A 21,616-nucleotide genomic window follows, 5' to 3' on the forward strand; every position below is an offset into this window, starting at 1 on the left:
AAGTGGCTAAACAAAAAACTAAATATGAATTGCATATCAAACATGTGACTCCAGTCTCATCTTCACCTGTACCTCCACCTCTTTTTCAAACTTTTCATTTTGTTCCATACAATTATCTCTACTTTCTGAATTGATAGACAGCTGCATATGTGATAAAGTCACCGATACTTAAAGAGGCAAATTTGTGAATTTAGGCTCCATGAATAAAATTGACTTGACTGATTTGTTTATTAGTTTTGGCTATCGAGCTTTAACAGGACAAAGAACAGAAATAGAAAAATACCCAACAATAATAATCAATAGACACCGTACATACAGAAGTACAATACACACATTCATACCTCAAACTCCAAGCTCCAACAACCCCCTTCCTGTACCTTTTGTGTTATTTGTATTCTCCTATAGTATTATCTAGTATAACTACTAGAGTGAGTCTCTTTAGTGGTTTGAATTATATTTGGCAGTTTTATTTTTATATACACGCAACCTTTTACGGCAACTTCAGCTTCTTTTTGCACACACCTAGCAAACCATGGTTAGTCCTGATACTCACTGTCACTGTCACTCCTCAAGAGGCTGGTTTTTATACATCTCATTTACTGCTGTTGAAAAAGGATTAATAAACGGAACCAACATCTTTCATATAAATGTTTTTCCACGTTAGTTTCATTAAAACACCTTAAGAGCTTCAGGTTGTTTCTAATGAATTTACTTGTTTTATTAACTGATTGCACTTTAAGGGACAATAAAGGTTACAGAACTTGGCAAATGATCAGTGAAGTCATAAGTTGGCAGCCCTATACTGCTGTGGCATCGCAGTATATACAGGATGTTATCAATCAAATGATGGTATGGGTTGTTCTTCTACTCGCTTTGATAAAAAAAATTGCCATAACTCCACCGAAACCCAACAGTCTAGTTCAGAATCTGACCACAACCACATGAAGCCCTGAGAGAAACAAAAAAGGGGTTGAACGTTTTATTCAAACCCCTGCTGGGCCAATGAAATGGTTGTTAGGTTGCTTCTGATGAGCAGTTTGGGGGAATTCCCTAACAAAAAATGTTTGAAGACGCCAATAACCGAGAAGCTCACTTCAGGAAAAAGTCTGAAAGTTAGAAACATTTACTTTAGTCATAAAAGTTTAGCTGCTTCTAACGCTTAGCGATTCCAAATCTGATCCAGGGACATATAAAAAAGAATATAGCTGTTCTTCTCACACATCATGCTCTAACATGATAATCAGATCGATAGAACATGTTTCCTTCCCACTGTAGCAGGACCTGGTTATTGGAAAAACATAGTACAGTGGTTTGTGTTTCCTCGAGAAAACCAACTGAGGCAACAAAGCCCTGCCAGCGGCCGCACTGTTCTGCTGTTTCAATTGGCAGAACAGATCCCATTATCTTGTTTATCCTCACGGAAATTTTACAGTTTACCATGTGCCCTACATTTCCTCTACAGACTTGGGTCTCAGGCTGGCATCTGATAAACACGGTTTGCTGCTGATTTCAGGGGGAGTCAGAAATTTGCATGATATGATCAAGATAAGAGTCAGCTGCCTTGTCTCCTCTGCATCTGGGGCTATAAGCCTCACAGGAGGATGACATATTTGTGCCATTATTTAAGGGCAACACTCCAACCCTGACCTTCTTTCGTCAAAGTTCATTAAAGGCCGTGCTCTGCTGCATCGTATACTGCTCGCTGTCAGATACGGGGGTGTGTCCGCTGCTCACCTGCTGGGCCTGGACACTGTGTTAATTCTCCAATAAGAATCAGGCCCTCTCCCCGCAGAGAGGGCAGCGGATGATGAACAGCCAGCGTTGGTCTTATCATCACCTCTACAGTCCAAGCTCAGGAAACCAATAAAGAGCCCGCGGCATCGCTGCCTGGCCCTAACAGCTCCCACGAGCCCGCTGCCACCTGGGGGACCGCCATCCATGTAATTGCAGCTATTGTGGGGCCACGAGGCGCCAGCTGATGTCTGAGCAGGAGTGATGAGTGGGAAGAGGAGGAGGAGGTCGTGTACTTCATGTCTTCACGTGCCGTCCATTAGACATAGATTGATGGCTATCTGCCTCAGCTTCGCCTCCAGCTCAGGCTCTGCCCGCTGGACTGAGCTCTACTGAAGACAAAAGCTGACTACAAACCTCGAGGTGAAACTCCTAACAGCTCAATTTGACCTGACTGACACTGGGCTGAGGAGGAATTGTCATGACAGGCACGATAAGGAACCTGCCACAAAATAAACGTAGACGTAACCACACATTTCCTGCACCGTAGGAGACAAACTTCAGCAGCTTATGATAACTTTCATTACTGATTTAACGGTCTGTAAATGGTCAGTATTTATATCGCACTGGTCTAGTCTTGATGACCACTCTTTCAAGTAGTTTTGCCATTCACACACACATTCATACATATCTATGTGCAGCACTTTCTCCGTCATCATTATTTGGGGGTCAGCATCTTGCCCAAGGGCACTTTGGCACGTGGAATGGGGGATTCAGTGATCAAACTGCCGACCTTCTGGTTAGTGGACGACCCGCTCTCTCTCTCCTGAGCCACAGCTGCTCATTCTTAACAGATGAATCTTATGATTAATTCAATGACAACATCAAGCAAACAATGCCAAGGTCCCAACGTCCACAGTAACTTCTCAAGTGTCTTGAATTGTTCGACCAACTGTTCAAAACCTAGATATTCATTTAACTAATATCCATATATGTGTCCTATTCATTATATTTATATATAACTATCAATTCACTATAAACATAGTGAAGACTTGTTGTTAATTTATGTATTTTACAATTTGCAAATATGTTGATACTACATGTATAGGTAAAATGTTCACAATGTATTTTTTTATGTTGCAGTACACTTGTAGTGACTCCAGCATTATACATTTTTTGTATGGTTAATTTAGACTCTAACAGAACTCAACCCGACATCCACCCCTCCCACCTCCCGGCCTTAGCCAATAGTTGTTCATTCCATAACAAGTGTAATTTGGAAGCAGTTTAGTTGTATATGACTGAGCAGAGCGGGTTGAAAGACCATGACTAAGAAAACCAGAAAATATGTATACATTTCAAAATATATAACTAATCTATAATTAGTAACAATTTCATGATCAAGTATGTAGATTATCCATTAAATGTCAGAAAGCTGGAGTGAGAACCGCACATCTCAACCAATCGTCTCAAACTCTACAGTTACTGAGTTAATAATAACTGAGAAAAGAAACATATGTTCACATGAGAAACACTGGAACTAGAAAGTGTCTACGCTCGTCCTCAATGTCTGACATAAAAGATTCATACGTCAACTGATTCATCAATTCATTGCACACTGGTGCCTGTGATTATATTCTTTTGTCTGACAATTCAGTGCAGGGTAAAAATATAAATAAATTATAATCTGTTACCACAAAGCAAGTTTTATGATTAATGAAAATATACATTTCAAATCAGTTATTACAGTTTCTCTGCATTTGTTGCAGTCATTTGATTCAACCTGAACTGAAAGTATATTGAAAGAAAAGATACCTTATTGAAAACCTTTGTCAACTGAATTTTGCTCTCAGTTAATGTAATTCTTGCATAGGTGACATAGTGAAAGTCTGTGTTTGTGTCAGTTTTTCCCAAATTCAGTCAATGCTCTATTGATTGTTCCTAAAAAATGAACTAAGTACATGGTGACATGAATATATAAATAATGCAATAGTTGGGATGTTTTCACTTCTTTAACACATCAGGCTATTATGATATAACTTACACCAAGGAGGTTATATTTCCATTTTGTCTGTCTGTAAATTAGCAGGATTACATGAAAACTACACTTTGTAAAAAACGTGGTGGAAGGATGTGGTGTGGGTCAGGAAAGAACTCCTTCAATTTTGGTTTAGACCCGGTTGAGGTTTTGGGTGCAGGAATTTTTCAACATTTTTCAAAGAATAATTCATGGGTCTTATGAAAAAAATGTAGATATTTACGGGAATGATATTTGTTTGTATTTAGTGTCTGAAATTTAGTGCAGATTCAAACAATAATCTGGCCCTAGTGAATTTAAATGTGGTTTCGTAAGGGGGCTGTTGGGCCTTGGCAAAGGTTTGACTCTACTATTTAGAACCGGTTCAGGTTTCTGTTTATGAAAAGAAGGAAAGTAACAGGGCACCCTGCTACCTGAAGTGTTACTTTACGCTACAAATTAGAGAAGAAAATACAAACAATGAAGTAAACAAGAAATAAAATACTGCTTTTGTTATTTAGGAGAGATAACTGCATCCCCTGAGACCCTGCATCTTTTAACCAGCACCAGGACCACAGTCAAGCAGTGTTACTCTCTTGGTGTGACTGTCTGAGGTCGTCCTCCGTGTTCGCAGCTTTCTCTGAGACGCTGCTTATCTCCACGGACCACGTCAGCCTCCAGTCATGTGAGGATTAATGTGCTCTGAGGAGCACATTAGAAAAGCCTTAGAGCTGTGCTCCCTCTAGTGGGTCACTGCCCTAAAGACCAACAGTGGTGGGTAAACATACAGTCTGGTATAAACACAGAGGCAGAGGTGTGGTCACACTTGTCAATATGCTTCACATGAGGTGTGAGCTCGATGCTAAATACCAGTCACTGACTGTGTTTGTCATTTTTTCCCCTCAAACTGATGATGCATTTAACACAGATACATTATTTAATGTTTGGAACCGCCTCATCTGAAGGATTTGTGGCAAAAACATAATGAAAAAAACATCAAACAAAATTTGTGTTATTCTCAATTGGCAAATGGAGTAGAGCTCAAATCATTGGAATGATTAGGATATTAACATTTTCGGAGCATCTTGCACGGCTGGAATCTTGGACCTCTTTGTCTTGACTCTTTAAAAAAACATACTGCATCCATAAATGCAGATTGTTTCATTCAACACACACTGAGTTCTCACATCACTTACTTTAGTGATGGAAAAATGTAAATATTGTCAGTGAAATGCATCAGTGAAAAGTAGTCGTTCTACACTCAAGTGGCTCCTGACAGCGGGGCATTGGATTTGATATTTTATTGAATTAATTATTACTGAGGCATTCAAGTTGAACTGGAATTTGACTGAAATAAATATAACAATAACTACGGCTGCTGTGCAGATTTTTCTGTTTTCAGAAGACGATAAAACCACTTTAGGACGTATTTGTGGAAACAACATCTGAGCCTCCGGGCTAAACGTTTCCCCAGGGCTTGACTGAATTTACAGGGAGGTGTGTGCTCTTGAGGGCCATTCAATTGTTTACTGTTGTAGCTTTCATGTGTCTTCCATAAGTTTACAATAGTTTTGCATGTACAAGCACAATTAAACGTGTAATGAGTAACTATAGGTGTAAGATTATAGTGAAAACAATATTTGCAGGTGAAATGCAGTTCAGTAATTGTGTATTGCAGCAGTTATATGTGCATTTCAGAGCAATGTTTGAGTAAATCTACTTAGGTATACATTTTATACACATATATATATATATATATGTATATAGCTGGTAAAATTGACAGACTGCACATCAGATTATAAAATGCAGTTTAGGTTGAGGATGACAGGTTGTATAGCAGCAGAGGTACAGTAGCCTCCCGGCATATATCTGTGTGTTTTGGTTGCCTCAGGCAGGTCGAACCGGAGTCATCCTGTCTTTGAAGTACTTATCAGTGCCAAGTGCATCAGGCGATCCCACTGACGGGATGAAAGGTGAGGCAAAATGTCAGTGGAGCCACACTGTTCAACCTCTCATATGTTGACTGTACCCAGCGCAGCCTTTTAGCTGGCAGGCTTCAAAACAAATAGAGAATATCACATTGTGACTGAGAATGCAGGACTGAAGGAGGTTAGCAAATCATTAATTAGGCCTGGTTTATCACAGTAGGACCCCTGCTGTGAAGAGGCATATTTTCCTAACACAGATTCCTTTGAAATGGTGTAAACCAGAAGACACAAGCTAGTTAACAGAACAGCAGGGTTGCTATCTATCTCTATCACACTGCTGTTTTATCAGTCATGTGTCTGGGTGCATCACACACACACACACACACACACACACACACACACACACACACACACACACACACACACACACACACACACACACACACACACACACACACACACACACACACACACACACACACACACACACACACAGTGAGGTCAGAAGATAGTGAAGAACAATGAGGGTGCATGATAATGAGGATGATGTTTTTTGCTGCGATGGCCCGACTAAGCGCAGCCATTTCCTGCAGTAACAGTAAAATAAAGTGAAAACCCTCTCAGAGCACAGGGAACAAACTTAATCACAGCAAACTCACACTGACACACTTTAAACATCAACCACATTTTGATAAACACACAACAAAAACTATGAGGTAAATAGGTCAGTTGAGAGTGAGAGTTGAGAAGAAATCACGTTAACTGGCAGTTTGTGTTTAAGTTGATGCAGTGCAAGTATATTATTTCTTCAGCCATGCAGTGCACGTATGTTTCACTCAATATGAAAACATTATTATTTATTCAGTTAACAGACATATTTCTCTGTAACATCTAAATTAACAGGTATACAATTTTTTTTTAAAGCGGGTAAACCCGCTAATGACTCCTTTACTATTACCATTGGAGGAGTTTGCCTTTCAGTCTTATATGAAACTCCACTGTTGCACATTCTTCCCAAGATGTAAAAAACAACAGTATACAAATGTTAGTGGCCATTAGATGCCCAGAAGTTCTGTGCGTATCATGACTTCCTGCCAGTAAAGGTGCAGTGTCACTGCCAAAATAAAGAAATTAGCACGTTCAACTGGGTGTCATATTTCCATCCAAGCCGATGGAATCTGCTAGAGCAGACAATAAATAGATCAGCTACAGCTCACCACAGCACAATTTACACCACATTTATTCTGCTAGCTTACATAAAAAACTCAGTGGTATGTTCTTCCAACGACAAAGACTCGATTATTCTCAATGATCTATACAACCCTGAATGAGAACTGTACTTTCTGCTCGAATACTGCAACCAAAACAACTGTGAAGGTCTCACTGCGAGGTTTAGAGATGCTGCTTTTGTGTTTGTTAAATGCAGCACGTGATTAGGTTTTCAGGGTAAAATGTTCCTGTAAGGAAAACGTATTCAGGAGAAACAGAATGTTCCTTATCTGAGTCTGGGCAGGTCAACTCCATCTGCTCCCACTCTCCACACAGATTTTCTATTTCTTGTATGCAGAGCAAGTTTTTACATCGGGCCAACAGAAAACTGCCCTACAGCTATTGAGAGGGAGCAAGACACCACTTTTTCTGTCTCCCTCCTCACACTCGGGGATGTGAGGATACGATAGAACCCAAGATCCTGTGCCAAAATATGTGATTCATGTTTTTTATGCTGACAAATTCAATTTATTTCTGCAAGATTTTCAAGATTGATAAGGAACTAAATCAGTTTTAATCTCCAGGACGTCCTGCTTGCTCAGCAGGCAGAGCCATATATCATGCTCTGTAAACACTGGCTGCATATCATCTCACGTCTCCTCTGTTATTTTTGCTCTTCTCCAATGTCTATCTATTGTTTTAGAAATCAGGATATGCAATGTTTACATCCACCCGCTGTATCACCACTGAAGGAAAAAATATTTATGACCCAGGCCTGAGGTTAGATTGAACTAGGATGCAAAACAGCTCCCAGACCCACACAGCAACCATGTTAACATCAGTGGACTTTTTGAGATCACAGCACAGCTGCAGCCTCAGAGATCAGCCAACTTGGACGCTTCAAACATCTCCATTCCTCCGCCAGCACCTGAAAGCAGCATCACGGCCAGAAATAATGATCAGACAGATCGGAATGAGCTGCAGAGTCAAAAATGTCTGCCAAATATCAACCCGAAATCTGCTTGTTCACAATGCACGATTATTACTCAGCCCAGTTAGTCAGTTGCAGATGAGTTTTGCAAGTGTGTGAGTGGCAGAGTAGCACAAACTGCACCTTACATTAACTGCATCTGGCTCGGGTTGGGTTCAGACAGGAAACCTTTCGGGTCAGGCTCGGTTAGTTTCCCTTTAGGCTGGAGTATGGTTCGGACAAAAATATCTGTCCCTCTCTATTCTCTACAACTGTCATGTCCACTGAAGCGTTTCATCTCCTCCAGCCTGATGTGTCATCCTGCTCACCAAATGACACAGAGGAGCAGGAGGATCAGCCCGATTCCCCGTATCTCCTCTCGCATGTGTTTTTGTGATTAAAGGTGCTGTCTGGTTGGGTCAGGGGATTTCTCCTGGTGAAAGGAGTGTGTGACCCCCTGTCGCCAGCCATTCATGAAGTGTGAACTCACAACGACTACAAGACTCAACACCACAGCAAACAGTGGAGTGTGAACTGCGCGGCTATCCGACAACTTTGGAATGTGTGTAGTGTGAACAATTCCCTATGGAGCCCCTGTTGACCCCCAGTATAACAGCTTCATTATTTCCACGGATGCCCAGTAAGAAACCAGTACTGGATTAGCAAATGAAACTTACTTAATATAAATAAATTTGAAAAATCTCTTCTCACACACACTACAGCCTAATATATATATGATTTGAAACATTCAAAATAAACAATTAAAATCGGTTTACTTGTACATTGTTTAGGTTTGCCATAATAGTAATGTTGATGATCAGTCAGTGGAGTGCATGCAGTGACATATGTGTTTGTATCCAACTGAGTCTCAGTCTGCAGTCTCATCAGTGGTGTTGTTGTTCATTGAGTGTGATGGTTGTGTCAGTTGTTGTGATGTAATACACACAGACTGATTTGTAGTATTAATCTAACTGCACTGAGTGTCGTACTTCTGCATGAACACACTCTGCTGCTCGCTGAAGCACATCATGTTGGTGTGAGGGTTGGATCCACCTTTTATGGCACCACGACTTGGATCAGATTCTAAACACACCAACCGTTGGCATTTCAGAGTCAAATTTATCTGCCATCACCAATCCACAAACTCGAAGATGTTTAATGATGTAATGTGGAGAAAGGAGGTGAAATCTTATATTTGACGAGTGAAAATGTGTCCTTTCTGACTAATGTCTTCAATTTAAATAAATTTCAAGAATTATTGATTCAATTTAGTTAATTAACTAATTGGTTCATAAAGGTATTGGCACAGCGCTATGTATAAATAAGCACATATATCTATGTAGTATAAATAGGCATATATCATGGAATATATAGGATATGTAGCATCAGGGACTGGTGTTTGAGTTATGCTACTTCTTGATGTCAACTGTCATTGGATCAGACAGCCTGGTCGGTGTATGACAGCAAACTGCCATGAACAGCAGAGCCCATCACATTACCCATTATGCAACAGAGACTGGATCACTGCAGATGTGTGTACAGGTACGGCGTGTGTTTGCCTGAATGTGCCTCCATGCAGATTTACGGCAAAGCGAGGCCTCTTTGATCTCCGACACTCTCGGCTGTGCTCTGCAGTGCTGCCATGAAACAGACTTTACAATTAGATCAATTCAACACAAACAGTGGTGGCAGGAGAGCGAATGAAAAGCCTGATCTATTTATGGCTTCTTCACGCACGATGACAACACTTATATGAGGTTGCGCTTAATTAGCTGGAGTGTCTCGGGTCTTATGTACCATCTGAGAATATCCAGCTGTAATTACTACTGCCTGCTCAAAACAGCCACGTGCTGCAGAGCTCTTACATCACTTCGGCCAACAGCAACACTGCTGCACACTGGATACACACAGACCTTCTTCAAACTAAAACAATCTCTGTCCACATGAGCGTTTTGGCTCTGGATTGGTTTTCATCCCCGTCCGTATTAACGTGCCTGAAAATGCATAATAGTGAACACTCACATACACTGGGCATGCACGTGCCAGAGCAAACAGGAAGCATTTGGTTGTTAGTTGCATAATTGTCACAGATGTTGATGCTCAAATAATAGTTCATCTCCTCCACATGTAAGCAGATGTATCATTGTAAAACACATTTAACTGTACAACAATGCTTGTAATTGATTATCCACTTTGTCTTCTACATTGGTAGTCAAGACCCAATCAGCAAGCTGTTGTGATATCTATTTCTGCCTCTCCAGACTAAAATGCAGCCCAGGAGCTTTCAAAATAAATGGAGTGAGAAGCATTTCCAAACTTCTTCATTTTGACTTCTCTTAAAACTAGGGAGTATTATGAAGGCCAGGTGTATCCGTAGTCAATCCATGTGGATGGAGCCTGAGGCTCAAACATCAGGGCGAAGGCTCCTTGACCATGCTCATGGAACATTAAAACAACAGTTGTGATGGAATCTGAGAAACAGCAGAGTTTAAGATTAAAAGCAAAGTTCATGATTTAGTCATTTTTCTTGAATGTTTAAAGCAAGGGTGGGGAACGATTGTTTGGTGTAGCCTGCGAGGCAATTCATAAATACAAAAAACAAACACAATAGCACATGCCAACAAAAATCAATTAGGTGCACCTAGAAATTCCTTGGTCGCACGAATGCGGCTAACATTTGGATGGTCTGTCTTCTATCTCCTCTGAGTCAAGGACCAAGGCGGAGTTTACACTCACACACAGACAAACAGACAGTGAAGCAGAGATGAGAGAGGTGGTTTGTCGAGTGTGAATAATAACCCCCTAACCCTAACCCACTACGGACCACCAATGATACATTATTAGCACCGCTGCTTCAGGATCACAGCAGAAGCCCTGGTTGGTTTGTACAGTATCAGAGTTTCCTGCTGACCTGCGCTCACTTTACAATTTAACAGTAAACAACAACACCAATGACACACACAATCCTAGAGGGAATGCGGGAATACTAACCTAAAACAAATCCAACCCAAAAGCTCATGTAAATCATAACCATCCCATCCTGTTAACTGAGCTGGATATATCCTGAGCCAAATGTTAAATATTTATCAAAAGCAATTTTTGTTAGCAGAGCAGAGCACCATTTTATTTATTGTTTGGTTGTGTGTGGTTTATTTTATTAGTGTTTTATTTATTTAGGATATGTTCATTTTCTAAATACTAATTTAAATGTCAGACTGAATATTCTTTAGAATTAAGTTCATTGCTCTCTGAAAGGGTGTACTTGCATGATTATGCTATTACATTATTATTAAAATGATGACAATATTATTCATAACAATATTTTCAGGGACAATATATCTTCAAAGAAACTGTGTTATCGTGACAGGTCTACCTTTATATTTTTAATAATGCAACCAGTTAAAGATTTCCTTGCACAGTTACACATATTCAAGCAAAATTTGTACTGTTCAATGAAATATCCTTAACTGAATTGATATTGAATCCAATAAAAACCTTGTGAATCTGAAATTAATCGATATGGGAAGTCAGTGGCGATACCCAGCCCTCGTTAAGAAATGACCTATGTATATGGGAACTGTCAGGAAATGGTTTAATAGGTGTATTATTGCAGTAGTAAACGGTGCAGTGATACATTTTGGGTGCACCTAAAGGAAAAAGTTAGTCCAACCAATGTAAAAAAGTAAGTCTGGAGCCCTGGTGTGATATATGTTTTAATAAATAACAATAATTTAGTATGGCCCTTGAAGGATGTTATAAAAATTTAAATGGCCCTTGATAGATAAAAGCTTCGCCATCCCTGATTTAAAGTAAAGCACAAAGGCTGTTCAACGCCGCCGCGTCATCTTTCAAGATGTGAAGGCATCAAACTTTAACAAGGAAGGCTCCTTAAATATTTTAGGGACCAATTTATTTTAGACAAGTGGGCAGACATCTATGAATACATTTACCTTTATGAGAACAGCAGGTGGGGAACAATGTTGACATCTAAAGGTCCTGTAGCGTTCCCTATGGAAACGAGCTGACAAAGAAGTTCTCTACAAAGTTCAATCAATCAGAACACAGCAGCACAGCTCCGGCTGCTGTACTTGATGTTGCTGTCATGAAGAGTGATGTATGTGGCCTCATTGAACGGCTGTATATGCACACACAGTGAACAGAGATTAAGATTAAGGAGAGGGGCCTATATCAACCTCATCAAACATTCAGTGTCAGACAGCATGGTTTCTACATAATTAACAGTTATCTGTGTCTAATTGTTAAGCACTTCTCTGAAGAGTCCTTACACATTAATTACCTCATCGCTTTGTTGGGACCCGTGTTGTCATATTATAACTACTTGGCTCTTATTGAGTCTAAAGAAGGAGGCAAGTGAAACAGTGAACCATTGATTTAGACAAGAGGAGGGGGCTACACCTTTGTTCAACTCTAACGATAAAATCATCAGCACTAATGCAGTGTCACAGTTCTTGGGTCAACATCATGACGACTGTCGGCCCAAACCTAGCACAAACCATAACACTATGCACTCAGAAACCCTAAAAAATATAAAAATAAATAATTAAAAAGCTGCACTCACCAATTTTTGTATATTAACAATTGATCAACGATGTGCAATTTGAAAAGAGTCGATCACGGTGACAGACCACCACAGAGCTCTTTTACCTGCTGCCACAATCCGTCAGCTAAAGAGTCCGATATTTTTCTGTTGGCAGAATAGGCAGAGAGGGAATATCGGACTTATTGGTTATGTGGCCAGAAACCTGAAATGACTGATGATGCTCCTCTGTGCCTGGACCACAAGGGCAACAAAACGGTTAAAAAGTTCAGAAAATAATTTATAAAGACAGCAAACAATATCTGTTAAGTACACACTAGGGAATATAGTGTACATTAAATAAATAAAGATACATTTGTCATTGACAAAATCAGCTCCTAGTTTGAAAGAGGAAGAATGTTTTGAAAGAATAAACTTGAAGCAGTATTTTCTAACTTTCTTACAGTCCTTTTCAAAGGGAAAATAGTGTTAGTATCTAACACTGTGAACACTAGACATTTTAAAATATCAGATTTCACACTCACCAGCAGCTTTGTTCACAAAACAAAACAAAATCTATTAACTTTAAATGGAATTGCACATGGATATTAAGGCATTTTGACCTCTGCACACATACAACTTGGTAACTTTTGCTTAACGCCAGGATGGTTATAAATACATTTTCCAACGTCGGTGCAGAGTGAGTGTCAAAAACGGCAAATAGTTAAACATACAGTCCCACAACTCACAATCTGTTGCTCTCTAAGAATTTAGATCAACAGACTGAACGCAACCATAGACACCAATAGACATCAGACACTGAGATCACCCGATGCTATGAGGAAACCGAAACACAACAGGTGACCACAGAAACACGTGCATGGACACTTATCTGAGTAGAGAAAGAAGAGAAAGCCTCATGATTTCAACACTTCCTTGTCTCACTACAGATTGGATTAGCTCTGGATTTCTCTGCAGAGCGAGTGAAAAATGGACGAGAAGCTGATTACCGCCACACAGAGCTCCCCTAATGCTCCTACACTTCTATATGAAAGACTGGAGGAGCAAGTGTCTCAGACCGGAGGCTGGTACCGCTGCTGGCTCAGAAGTGAGGTTTAAAGGGGGCTGGGTGGCTTAAAAAACCATGTGTTCATGTGACTTCATGAGACGATGATGATGTCAGCAATAGTTACAAAAGAGCCATCAGCTTCAGCGCGACAGACCCACCAGCGACCTTGATCTTGGGCAGATCACATGATCCGGCGTCGCTGCTTTGCGGCTGTGCCCTGACCGAGAGGGGAGGGGCTGCTTGGCAATATGCTAAAAACCCTGCTTAGTGCGGGCGAGCCTTGGGTGGAACAGATGGAGGCGCCTTCTTTCTTATGCAATCCTGCCTTGGTGAAGCAGAAAATATGAGTTTTATGTGACCCCCTGGATGTCAGAGGAAACAAAGAGCCTAACGAACATCCTGGGACGAGCAGATGAGCTTTGGACACAGATGAGTATTCAGATTAACTAGAGGTCAACAGGCATTTCCCCTCACAGAATCCTGCTACCTGGTACTGCTGGGACAGATTGTTTCCCATTTTACTGAGCAGTCACATTAAATGATGTGCAGCATATTACATAAGCCTGATGCATGACACCACATTATGAATTCTCTAGGATAGGAAGTATCAATTCTGCCATTATTGCTCGGATATGTCCAGATTTATTTGTTCCAGATTTCCCGTTAGGATTAATCACCTTTATAAATATGATCAAAGACAGTGAAGAAGTGGTCATTAATCCATGCAGGAGATTCTCTGCATTTTAATTCTCTGTAAATCCTATCGATTGGGCTTGTTTCTTTCTGCCTTGATCCTGTGATTATAGCCTCCAGAAATGTAATTATGTTTCTGTGAGTTTAGAGGAAAACAATCAAAAAGTGCAACGAGCGTCACCGCTACCGTGAGACGCCACAACCGAAGGCTCGGAATTCACCAAAGAGGGAGATTAAACAGGCTGAGAGACGAGGACGTGCTGGTGAAAGGCTTTGAATAATAATAACACTCGAGGAAGGGGTGAGAAAAAAAAGCCAGCCTTCTTGAGACCCCTTCCTATAAATAGCTCCGCTGGTGTGACATCATCAGAGCTACGCAAATACAGACCAACCTTTACTTCTGTGAGTGCAGCAGAAAAGACAGTGTAGTGATTGTTTTTGCATTTGTGGTTGATTGGGCTGAAGACATGCAGACACACACAGGAACACATGCACATGCAAAGAGCTCTACACAAGCTACACATTTTTGCTGCATATTGACTATGATTAAGGTTTTTTACAACCACTTTCCTCCATGAACAGACAGGAAATAAGAACATAAAAGTAACATACATCAATACTTGAAGAAAAATAACCAAAATTCTATGTCCACTGAACCAAAAAAATTGTTCAGGTGAATTCTGATTATCAGATTTCTTCGACTACACCTCATCCCCCCCTAATCCCCCAGCATGCAACATTTACACAAGTGTACTCACGAGTGATGGTGGCGTCTGTGACTCATGGCGGAGCTGGGACCCTCTGAGTCTGGTCTGGGGGAGCAGGAGAACAGAAAGCTGAGGCACACACTGACTGGCATGCAGTTAAAGCTCCCTCAGTCACCCATCACACACACACATATACACACACACACACACACCATGACTTAGCGTGCTGCTCATTCAAGCTTGGTCACAGTAGGAATGATGGCTCACGTACAGCAGTCTCATGATGTAACTGGCGCTACACAACTCATTAGCAGAAGGCAAAGCAAACACTCTCTACTGCATTTAACCTACTTAATCTATATTCATGTACATAGACTAGTACATATCCATTAAGTCTACTTAAGCCTATCTGTATGGTCGATATCTATTAGCGCCTGGGGGGTTCGACTTGGTTGTACAGCAACAGGGAGTGAAAAGACTCATTTTGTACATCTATGTATATATTCCATATTCATTATTCTCTGAATCTAAATACAGATTTCAATATATGGCTATTATGTGAAGCTTTAATGGAAGAGGAAAGGCTTAATGCTAAATAAAATAAATATGTATATAATCCCATTGCATTGTTATTATGTTCAATGCCTGTAAATATATTCAACATTAATCTTTACAAGCATCCTATTTACCAATGCGTCATGCCTGTATGTGTGCCCTCACATGTGTGTGTGTGTGTGTGTGTGTGTGTGTGTGTGTGTGTGTGTGTGTGTGTGTGTGTGTGTTGGACAAGCAAGGATTATCTCGCTGTAAAGGCACAACATGCAACAGCTCACTGTAGCCTACTACTGTACTGAGCTGGGGAGATGGGATTGGCTGTCAGGTCTCTATGGAAACCACTGGCTACGTTGAGGGCAGGTCTACAGAGGGAGAGGCATCAGGGAATCGAATCCTTTCTTGGCCTCCCATCCACAGCGGATGAATGCTTCACAGCTAATGGACCACTGTACAAATGACTGGGCAGGTGCGTGCCTTAATCACATTTCATACAGCTGACCAAACTATTCTAACAAACACACCGATAGACTTTTAATGAGTGGAGATTACTTTGAGGAAATTCTGCAGAAAGCTTTTACTACATGCCCTCACATACTTGCATTTTTTTTTGCATTTCTACCAATTTATGTAGTGCTCACTATTCTATGCACTACAGTCCACTGCTTTATGAACTGTTGGACTGGGAAAGGTGAGTTTTGCATTGATGCAGTCACCTTTATGGCAATATTAGTTGGATGCTTGTTTTATCGCTTTGCTCCTGAGTAAAAGTTGCTTGCCATTATTCTTTCTCTTTTTAACAGATATTTATAATCTGCTGATTTTGGTGAATCCCAGACTTAACTTCTGGAGTCATCATGAGGTTGTTGTTTGTGTTCTCTAGTAATAATCTTGATTATTGCTTATTGATTATTTGGTACACACACACATCAATTTCCCTTCAGGGTGAATTTCACCAAAGTTTCACTTTTGGTTTATGGTTAAATACCTGCAGAACTGACATGAACATCAGCCTCAGCTCGACTTTGTGTTTGGTGCAAATTATCCATAATAACAAAATTTAAGATGTTAAACGTGTAAAACATCCCACCGGCTAAACATCAGCATCTTTGCATTGTCATTGCGAACTTTTTTGCATGCTGACATCACTGTGCCTGTACTTGCTGCTCCAACATGGTGGCGGAAATACATGGTTTATTGTCTCAGAGCAGATAACTGGACTTGGAAACTGATGCAGTTAAACGTTTGTCCTCTGTTGGTGACGATGCATTCCATTCAGATATTTGTGAGTATTTCACAGTATTTGTGAAATCAGCTCCTTCACTGCGGTTGCTATGGTTACATTGTGCGCCGTGACAGCAGATTGAAAATGAACTCCACAGCCACCCTTCCCTTTCCTTACTACTGGCAGCAGCCCAGGGCGCCACATCTGCTGCCATGTTCCCACTGAAAACAATGGAAGCGGCAGTGGCTCGCAGTATGTTGAGATATTCAGATAGCTAATTATCAATTTGTGTCCTCACTGGCACATGTGATGGTAATGCAATGTTCGCATTACAGTGACGCTGACCTAACTTTCAACAGTCACATTAGAGAAATCACAGAATCAGCATTTTATCACCTCGAAAACAAAGTCAGGGACCTCATGAGAAAACAAGACTTGGAAAACCGATTCATGCTGTTATTTCCAGTACAATTGACTACTGCACTGGACAAATCTATCAGGACAAAAGAAAAAAAGTCAATTAGACACTTAAAACCCATGGAAAATGAATCTACAAGAGTTTTAACCAAATCACAACAGACTGCCCGCATCACCCGTGTTCTTAAATGTCTACACTGGCTGCCAGTAAGCCACAAGACTGATTTGAAAGTTGAACTGCTCATATTTAAATCTGTTAATCAAGCTATTTCCATATACCTAACAGACATGTTAGTCTAATATAACACAGCCAGACCCCTGAGATCACTGGGGAGTGGTCTGCAAGTGGTTCCCAAACATGGAGAAGCAGCTTTCAGTCACTGTGCAGCACAGCGCTGGAACCCACTGCCTGAGGATCATAGGAATGCTCCATCACTTGCAATATTTAAAAGCAGGTTGAAAACCTTTTTACTTACAAGTGCATTTAACTAAGCTATTTTGCAAGGTCATACCATCATTGAATTTGATTTGATTTTCATTTTATTATTTTACACAGATCTATTTTATTTGTATTATTTTTCCCTTTCCACTTATTTCAAAATTTTGATACAGAAGTATCCTTTTTTAAATTTCCTGTATACTACCCGTTTGAAACTTGAAATTAGTTTTTAGCTGTGCCTTCATATTTAAATTATTTTGATTTTATTTAATAAATTGTCTCTGTGTTGTTTTTAATGTCCCTGTACAGCACCTTGAATCTACCTCTGTGTATGAAAGGTGATTTATTAAAAAATGCCTTGCCTTGCATTTTATAAAATGTTATATACTGCACAATGTGTGTACCTTAGTTTTAAAATTTTAAGAATATTAACTAAAGGAATCAGAACAAAATGTGAACAAAATCTATGTGGTAGTAATCTCTAAAATGCATATTCCCAAATATAATTAACATAAGGCTATTGCTTTTTTGTTCCATTGTTGAATTTCAAGTGTCGTATATAGTAGACACATTTACAAACTCATGCAGAATATGGACATGTGAATGAAATGATGGACATCATACTACATAGTGAACAAGAAGAGATTTACGGACATATCTTTAGTCTTTTTTCTTTCTTATCCTTTTGTTTTGAGATGCCTTAGGAGATCATAACCTGGGAACCACAGATATAGGTGGCTCACACAACACCTCACAAGTGCCCCAGCCAACCATCGGTGTTGCCAGCACACTGACATGGGCATGACCCCTCACCAGCTTCCCAAAGAACAATATCCGTAGTGTTTGCTGGAAAAGCAGCCAAGTCTGAGATAAAGCTGCTGGGGATTGCAAGTAGCAGCTGTTTTATTTAGGAGTTGTTCAAGTACCAAATTCAATCAACTGGCTACAAGGTAAGGCAATGTCAGCTTGAACACCAACACACAAGCCAGCAGCCTCATATTAAGTAGTAAAAGTGCCTCAGCATCTGTTAATGGACCTGTCAGGGGTAAGCAGCGGGTGGCAACTTGTCACCTGTAACAAAAGTACTATCGAGGAGGAGCAATTCAGAGTGACACCACATCTCATCAGGAAAGCAGGGTGTAGTGCTGTCTTAGTTTGCAGTGAGCTGCTCTTTTTCTTTCTTTGCTCGAAACATTTCAAACCTGCAGAGAAAGCAAAGGCTGGTTTTATCAAGGATGCATTGATGGCTATCAGCTAACGCTCACGTCAAGACTGTTTTGTAACCTTCTGGCAGAGGTATGCCATAATCAGGGAGAGAGAATGGAGGGTGCAGCCAATCACCCTATTGTGTGATTAAAAAAAAGGCTGGAAATAGGCAGTTACGCAACAACAAAATGAAAAGCTGCACCATCACTCAGCAGACAACATGACTGCTGAATACGCTCTGCATGTATCACATGCTGTAGAACTTTGCTGCATCTTCCTCACAGGAACACACACTGTGCAGAAATGGCGGATCCTTTTTGACCTGGTGAGAGTTGAAGCGGAAGGACGCTGGAACATCAATCACAGGCGAGGCCTTTACAACAGTTGTCATGATAATAGTGATGACTGAAAGCAAATATCTCTTATCTCTTATCCCTCTTCTTAGGGACATTTGGCAGCAATCTACACAAACCGTAGAGATCAACTTCATGGTTGCATGTCCAACAATACCTCCCCCTTGGTTCTCCGTCTAGTCTTAGAGAATGTGAGTTATCCATATGGGAGATGTTTTCAGTCTTTTCACAGCCAGAGAGAAAATTTACAAGGAGGAGGGAGTTTGTCAGTTCGAAGAATACTGCTGGATGGGTTGCTGCATGTGCACTCACTTTGTGGTGTAGATTTGATTTGTTAAACCCCTCCCTCGACAGCAGGGAATGAGTAAGACCCCCCAGGGGCCATCATCTTGCTTCTACAGTACAAACAACACAGATCTTTAGCGGCATTCAGACTGGAGTGACGCTGACAGCCACATCTCTGGTCTGACTCATCATTGGAAACTGGTCTCTGGGGAACCTGGCTGGATTAAGGGACTTGGTCGTGTGCATTGAGCACCGAAGGCTGTCTGCCGCAGACAAAGGGCAGCTCGAGGCTGACATAATTGATTCATCTGGTAAAACTCTCGGTAAAGGCCAACTTGCACGAGGTCCTATGAGCCATGCTAGATTTGAGGCCTCAGTCATAACTACCAAGATCAGATGGACATAGTCAAAACACAGGCATTGGCAGCCTTCACATTAATCATCAATGGACAGCAAGTTCAGTTCAGGAGATTTCAAAGGAAATACTCTGTCTTTCTCAGACTGCACTGGGGATATTGAATCATGACAGCAGTCCACCTATATCTGATGGCCAATGCACATTGATGTCAGAACAAGAATGTACAAAAAAACACTGATGGTTTGAAAGAGTGATAGAAGCCAGTTATGTCAAACTTGAGTGACCATCTCTAAACAGAGCCCATTCTCCCCATGACTCATGAACTGAATGATTCAGGCGTCCATTCATGTCCGCAAACATAAAAAATGTACCTAAAATTGGACAACACCTGACCATTCACGTACACTGGCTATGTGCATGCCAGTGTGGACAGGAAGAAGATTGTCCCCTCTGCAGTTGATTTCTTATTTGGAGTAAAATACAACGCATTCGATATGACAATGGTGGAAATGGAATTTCTTGGACCGTCTTGGTCGAACTGTTAAGCCGTTTACAGACATGAACAAAAATTCCACACAATGGGGTCCAGACATTCTCAAGAGTTGGAGGGCACACATATAAATTCTGCTGCGAAAATCACGTGTTTTTGTTAACAGCACATTAACACTGGTGTCGGCCCTTATCACCAATAATCTCGAATCTCATTGTCATTCCTCCTTGGCATCTTCGACTGGGTCTTCTCCATGGCTCCTATTTTCATCCTGAGATATTTGTATTATTGTTATTAATTTGCATCTGTTGACTGTTAAGCCCAATTCAGGGCCAAGCATTCATAGTTGTGCGTAGGTGTGTGTGAGTAGCGCTGTAATTACACCACCAAAACACTAGTGGTGGTAGAGTTTCTATGCTGGTGTTGAGGGTCTTCCGCTTGCTGGTCTACGCGTCGCTTCGATGCAGAAGCATGAATTGGGCTTTAGAAGTGTGCTCAGTTCTTATCAGTGAATCCAGATCTCTTGCTGTATTTTCATAGGGGCTCACTTTGACATTATCTGGAGTTTTTACCGAAGGGGCTGGTAGGAGAAACTCAGAAAATGTCAGCAGGAACTGACCTGGACATCTGAATTCTCACATACAGGTTCCCCGGATAATTTCAGTTGATTATCTGGAGCTCTGCGCATGACTGAAAGCAGAAAAACACTCTGCTTTCACTGCTGGCCATGACTGATAATAGCAAATCAAAAGGCAAATGTGAGTGAGCGTTTCCTAAAGTCTCTCTTTTTGCCAGTCCAGACAAAAATGCAGCCCTACTACACTAAAACAATATTCAATTCAATATTTCCACAAACGTTCTCCATTTTAGGAGTTTGAAACTCCGAGTGGTGTGGATGTCAGGTGTAAATGTAAATGATGCATTTTAAAACTAAAACATATTAGTATGGGAGTTGGTGAAGGGTTTAGAGTGGAAGGAGGTGTAAAGTTTCTCTAGGTAGAGGGAGTTTTTTTGGAGTCATATTACTGTTCATTCATCATAAGAGAAAAAAAACAGTGGCTCACAAAAAAAAAATACACACGAAAACATCACTACCCTGCTTGCAGTCGGGGAAACGGAAGATACAGAATGGGGAAGAGGTTGTGAAGTAGAAGTTCAATCATCATGGATTTGTTCAGTGAGACACATGATCAGTTTATTGAGCGTGAGTTCTGTTTGACAAAAGCCATTTTGCAGATTTTGGCCTTGGTTTGCTAATCACTTCTACATTTATGCAGCAGTAAGGACACAAGTGAGTGTGCAGCAGTGATATCGTGTTTGTGTGTGTGTGTGTGTGTGTGAGTGTGTGAGTGTGTGTGTGCCTGTGGATGTGAGTGATTAAAAGAAAAATCGTCAAAGAGCTATTCCTGTCTCTATGGTCACTGTCTCCC

General features: G+C 40.8%; 1 protein-coding gene across 3 annotated transcripts in view; it reads right to left on the reverse strand.

The window, feature by feature from the left end:
* Positions 1-21,616, reverse strand: part of iqsec1b (IQ motif and Sec7 domain ArfGEF 1b) — a 201,252-nt gene that overhangs the window by 76,108 nt on the left and 103,528 nt on the right. For all 3 annotated transcript variants that reach the window (XM_035152731.2, XM_035152730.2, XM_047339400.1), the window contains one exon: positions 14,913-14,966. In XM_035152731.2, the coding sequence (XP_035008622.2) occupies positions 14,913-14,966 (54 nt within the window). The remainder of the gene's footprint in view (positions 1-14,912; positions 14,967-21,616) is intronic.

Source organism: Hippoglossus stenolepis, chromosome 3 (genome assembly GCF_022539355.2).
Source record: "Hippoglossus stenolepis isolate QCI-W04-F060 chromosome 3, HSTE1.2, whole genome shotgun sequence".
Classification (NCBI taxonomy): Eukaryota; Metazoa; Chordata; class Actinopteri; order Pleuronectiformes; family Pleuronectidae; genus Hippoglossus; species Hippoglossus stenolepis.